The following is a 6,205-nucleotide window of genomic DNA, read 5'->3' as shown; positions in this document are numbered from 1 at the left end:
GAAATTTAACTGTTATACTTTGTTATATGTGGTTATTGATAATACTGAGTAAGAAAAGTAGTTGAAATTTTAAAAACAAAATGGGTTTCTCTATCTGTTATGATGAACTGAAAAATATTTGAAGTTTGATTACTCCGTTAGGTGAAATTTATAAGTTGTCGAATTGAATGTAATGAAAGCAGTTTACTATTTGATATTTGAAGGATTTCAAAGACACACAAATTCATCAGATGCGGTACACTTCTTTGAATCACAAAGTGGAATGCTCTCAAGATATTTACTCTCGAGATTTTCTTGGTGATATCGATTATTATGTTTATTCATTCCCCAAAAAGGTGGATGACAGAGAAGAGGATAAGACTGCACAGAAATTCGTACGGCGTAATGAAATAAATAAAAATGACAATGATCGTCCATTGATAAAATTATAATTTTCGAATGGTTAAATCTAGTTACTTCTTATGTTGTTGTTCTGTAGCTTACATTTAAGGCTTCCGAAAATTTTATAAACAAAGGAACTGCCATTAGTAATAAGGTAGAATAGACAAGATAGAATTCGTGTAATTCATTTTGTTTCAGATCTGTTGTTGCAGTTTGTGATAATTGATCCACTTACAAATCCTCTGGCAATTCAATTAATTAATTAAACAAGAAAATTTCGAAAATTTTGTTTATTGTCCACAAGAGCAATGATTTCATTGGCACAGTCAATTAACGTACATTCATCGCTGCCACATTAATCAAAACCCTAATTATGACTGTGTTTTCAAGGCACAAAAATTGGCTGTTCATTTTGCATATTTTCCATGATATTCCAAATATTTGTTACATCTTCATAACAATATCTTTATGGCTCTAACTGCTGACAAAACGATTGAATCAATTATCGAAATTTATTTGAACTATGTCTATGAAACAGTCAATGAGTAACAAAAATCAATCATTTTCCTCGGAGAGATCTTCCGTAACTGGATTTTCCCCACCAAATTTTCGAAAACCAACAATTGCATACACAGGACCGATATAGAAATCAGACTTTGTTTCAACCTGATAGTCAATTCCAGTCAATGATGATTCATCAAGTAAACGTAACGTACTCAGCGGAATGTCTGGGAATGTATTACTGCAAACAAAAAATGATATTAATTGCACATTATCGAAAACTGAATAAACGTATTCAAATACAAAAATCCAATTATGAAATCCAGTTGAGGAAATCCAACACTTACAATGTCACGCCAGTCACTTGATCTTTTTTTGCACGGCTGTGACCGCGAGCCTTCAGAGTGCGTCAGAAATTCGAATTCATTTGGTGTGGTAGTGTACATAATGCCACCATTATTAATAGTACGCTTACTCTCATTCAATATTATAGTACTAGAATGTCTATCACTGATCAATCCATAGTCTTATCAGATCGGAGAAACAGCACAACCAGTAAAATCATTTACTCTTCCACTTTTGTTATGACATTTCCGCAATATACCAATATGTCATTCTGGGAAATGATCACAAATGTTTCGTTAAACATTCTAAATACCCTACCTGAATATCTGTTCGCTATCTTCCGGTTCCATGCCATTGGCCACAGTAAAATGAAAGGCTATTACTTGATGACTGTTAAGGAAGAGCAATTCCTCCTGCAGAAAAAGGATAATTTTATACAATTAGTAAAGTTATAACAAGCATATTTTTGATAAATATTGAGAACACGTGAAATCACGCAAAAAAGCAGTCAAACCTCAAAAGTTTGAAGAATTAGCAAGCCTTTACTGAGAAAATGACTTCATTACGTTAACGATTACAAATAAACTGAAGTAAATTAAAAAACAATTGGAGCGAATGAACAGGTCAAACCTTCCAGTCCTCAAACTTTGTTTTCAACATTTCGCTGTTATCATTTTTTTCTACTAAAAGGGTCGATGCATTTACGTCAGGTCCGTAAAACACTAACACTTGCGGCACCTCTATCGCATTGATGTATTCTCTGAAACGGAGATATTTGTTACGGCAATATTAAAATATTGATCGTTTGTCCATAATTACTATAGCATTCGTTCTATTTCGTAAAGCGACAAGAACGACATTTTTGTTCGACACCGAATTAATGTTCATCCTATCAAAACATTTTGTGGATGAATATTGTTGCAATCAACTCTTTTCTGTATCACTCCATTCTAGATTGATCTGTTAGCCAAGAAAAAATCAAGTCTGACTTACTTTCGATTATCCGGCTGATCAACAATGCAAATTGGAGCGTTAACAAATGTTTTTCGAATTTTTTTGATTGTATTCAGTGCTTTACTGTCAGCGCTTTCATTACTATATTTCAGATCGTTACTAATCACAATGATCAACTTCACTAGATCCTGGGATTCACGATTATCTTATTGGGTCGTGAAGATCGAACTTCTAATAAGCTCTAATAATGAAATTCTATGCAAAATTCACATCGCTATAAACATGATACTTCGGAGTGTCACATACTGATGCATTGAACTTTAATTAACTCACTTCATTGGCTTCCAGGTCACGTGGCATTAAATTTTCTATCCATTCACTGAAAAAACTGTTGCAGTTAAAGACAAGCATGACAGAGATCAACATACACATTAAATGTTACATATTCGATGGAGTTTTGCATTGATCTTTTGAGGCAGAATGAATTACATTCTTGGTATATTGGTTCAATTCTAAGTCTAATTACATTCCCTAATTAAACTGTTTGTGGTATTATGCCTTCTGTTTACAATTCTTAGTATATTTAGGTAAAGATTTCATTATCACTCAAGTACCACTTCATTATCATTATCACTTAAATATTACGACTATTCGACTGTCACATTCAATTATTGATGCAATGTTTGGAATAAAAATCTTTGAAGTATTTGCGCCAAAAACGATTAAATCTCAACATTGGATGACTTTGGCATAATTTGATAATGACTAAAGTTTGTTTCTGTTAATATAAAAGATGACTAACAAATCGTCGTCTTCCCAGAAAGAAAAGCTCATGTACGAGGATGAACTCAAATCGTATGGGATAATCACTCCGTTCATTGGACTTCCTTCTATTTCATTGAGGAGGAATGGCGTATATGCTGAAATCATATAATTAGAACTATTTGTTTATTTAATAGTGGTTTAATCCCATATGATGCAAAAATCCATTACAATTTCCTAACCAGTTACAAATTTCCTGCGTATTTCTAGATGATGTTCCTGAGACGTGAATGTCAGTACGTCATAATAATAGTTCTCCGGAGCTGTCATATTAATCGGTTTTTCACTTCCAAATAAAATAGCTTCATATGGTTTCCAAAAAGGCACAGCGAAGGGATCTTGATGCTAAAGTTCGAATTTGCATCATTATGTCGTTAAATCATCGTCTGTTATAAGTTCGTTCTGTTTTTTAGTAAATTATTATTCTTGACAGGAGCAAAGAATATAACATGCCTCAAAACCGGTGAAAAAACCGGTGAAATTCGTCTCATCTATGACTTTCAAAGCATTCTTTAAATATGGCGGGTTTATTTCACCATCTCGGTAATGCAGTATTCTACGTCGACGGTTTAACTCGTGGTTCATATGTTCAGACATCATGGGGATTGCCCTGCAAAACGATATGAAGAGAAGATCCATTATTTTTATTATTTAAAGTCAATTCATTATAACTTATTAACTCATTTCAATTTCCCTTATCTCCTATAGTTACTAGTAATTGAAATCACAGATGACGCTGGTGTCAGATTACCGAAATTAAAGCTACGTTCAAACAAAATTTCCACAATATCCAATAAACGAATATCCAACAATCAACAGAATAGCTTTCCCGACACTTGAGGAATATCTGTAGCGTGATAATATATAAGTGAAAGAAAAGTGCTAACTTGCTAAGACTTTTTAAATCTTTGCGAGGCAAGTGACGAACAATTAAATGTCCTACTTGTCCAAGAGCAGAGACTGGTTTATTATTGGGATACCGAAATTTAGTTTCAGTTTTTCTTTTTTTGGGAGCGCTGGGTCCTTCTTCATCCGTCCCTCCTGAAATTCTAATTAATTCGTCACTAAAGTTCTTGTTTTGCGCATATTTAAACAGAAAATGCAAATTCTTGCAAATTTCCCAATTATGTATCGTACGGCACTTCAAAAAAGTTAATTTAAATTTAAAGAATGTTCGAGGAGTCTACCTGCTGCCAATGTAATATTGAATGATACCATATGGCTCACAATGAATGTGAGAATGGCAAGGTATTTCAAATCCATTGTTATCAAAAGCTGTAAATTAAGAATATACTCAATGATTTGAATAATCTTAAGGTGTTGTCGAATTTTTTTACTATTACAAGTGAATTTCGAGTTCTTTAGAGAATAGATTCCATCATTTTGAATGTGTAATAAATCTGGTTGCTAAAGGATGCAATTTTCCTCCGAGTAATTCGTAAAACAAATTTTTTCATTTCGCCACTTTATTGTATGGTTTTTTTGATGAGTAATGGCAATAAATGATTAGTAATATGTACGAGATTTCGGCCCAAATTCGGTCGTTCAGTGAAGGATAAGCTCTATAATTACTTTATGCATTAGTTACGATGACTAATCAATACTATGAAACGAGTAAAAGAAATTGTAGAAACGAATTTGGTGAGGAGGAAGGCAGTTTATGACAGTAGACTGAATTCTGAACGAAAATATTGACCTTTTATAGTGAAAAAATCGAATCTGTCAAAGATCAGAAAGGTTCGGGGAAAATCGAAATTAATCTCAATTTTCCATTTTGCATTGAATAGCAAGGCATTGTAAAACAGAAAGCATTTTATACAGATTATGCAAAAAAGTAAATAATACTGTCATATACAGTTTTTTTATACAAATTGGGATTAACAAAATATTTTGTATCACTGAAAGCCTTCCATGCATTGTCACAAACGGTTTTTCTATAGAAATTTGGATTAACAGAATATTTCGTGTCAGTGGAAGCCTTCCATTGAATTAAATAAATTTGCATTTGTATCATCCAAAGATAAGCTGGACCATCGAATATCATTATTTTTCATTCAGGGAAAGTTGTAGAATTTACATCATTTTCTATTATTTGTACTTTTTGTATTTTAATATAAAATTGTAATCCTACATGTCTTGCGAAATGCCAGGAAGATGAATCGAGAATTTTTTCCCGAGAAAAAGACTATCGGTATTTTACTAAGAATACAAAATGAATGCCTTTTTAGAAAATGTATGACAATAAAAAGTAAGTAACCTGCGAGTAAGGAACCAGATTCTACCCAACTTCTCAGGAAATCAGAAAAACCGAAATTAACGTCTGTCTTCTACTTTGCATTGAACAACATGCATTGCGAAACGGCAAATATTTCACACAGATTATGTAAAAAAAGTAAATAATACTGTCACAAACAGTTATTCTATAGGAATTGAGAATAACAGAATATTTCGTGTCACTGGAAACCTTTCATAGAATTACATAAATTTCGATTTGTGTCAGAAATAACATCACGGCAAAATTGCTCTATAAAAATTTATTAATTTACATAAATATCGAAATTTTCAGAATAGCTTTCCCTTCTTGCATTTCATCATTGATGTTTTATTCCTTTTCCTCTCACTCCTCTTTTACAAATCTTTCAATTTAATTTAATTTATCGAATGAAATTTGAGGGAAGGTGAAAATTTGCTGGTGTTGATTAACGTAAAAAAACACTTTATCCATCTGCTAATATTAAAAATGTCCGAAATTTCTTGCGAAGTTTACTCTTTTTTTTGAACAAAATTAATCTTTGATTTATACAAGATGATCAATGGCATTTTTTTGATAATGATTGTACAAATTCGTACAGATAGCATATTTCACCGATTCTAAATCTCACTTTAAGTTTGAAAAAAAAAAATAATGAGAAATCGAATTCACCTTTTCTGAAAACATTTATAAAACATTTTTGTTTTTATCGCACATTAACAATCTTGCTTCATTGCTACTGAAATAATTGCTTGAAGTATAAAAGTTATGTTCAGAATTAAGTGTCAACAAATAACATCAACAATTAGACAATCACAATTTAACTGATAATTCAATCACACTTCACTGATCAGGTAGAAAATTTAAGAAATTGGATTGTGCAAATGATTAAATTAATTAGTCGTGACTAGTTAGTCATCACTGGATTTTTAATCTGTACACTAACAATTT

At 32.0% G+C, this 6,205-nt stretch overlaps 2 protein-coding genes across 2 annotated transcripts; one reads left to right on the top strand and one right to left on the bottom strand.

Moving 5' to 3' along the window:
* Positions 1-230: 230 nt before the first annotated feature.
* On the top strand, positions 231-431 carry LOAG_11738 (hypothetical protein; the record flags this gene model as incomplete). The annotated part of the gene is made up of 1 exon (XM_003147256.2): positions 231-431. One exon carries the CDS (start codon positions 231-233, stop codon positions 429-431), a length of 201 nt encoding a protein of 66 aa, XP_003147304.2.
* A 505-nt stretch (positions 432-936) lies between these two features.
* Positions 937-4,266, bottom strand: LOAG_18964 (hypothetical protein; the record flags this gene model as incomplete). Its single annotated transcript, XM_020451625.1, has 10 exons — positions 937-1,123; positions 1,546-1,640; positions 1,858-1,987; positions 2,221-2,369; positions 2,515-2,560; positions 2,984-3,101; positions 3,186-3,348; positions 3,502-3,613; positions 3,891-4,044; positions 4,191-4,266. 10 exons carry the CDS (start codon positions 4,264-4,266, stop codon positions 937-939), a joined length of 1,230 nt encoding a protein of 409 aa, XP_020304575.1.
* Positions 4,267-6,205: the final 1,939 nt, after the last annotated feature.

This window comes from Loa loa (assembly GCF_000183805.2).
Source record: "Loa loa unplaced genomic scaffold supercont3.759, whole genome shotgun sequence".
In the NCBI taxonomy this organism is placed as follows: domain Eukaryota; kingdom Metazoa; phylum Nematoda; class Chromadorea; order Rhabditida; family Onchocercidae; genus Loa; species Loa loa.
Note: the sequence above shows the minus strand (reverse complement) of the source record. Positions and strands in the feature narration are given on the sequence as shown.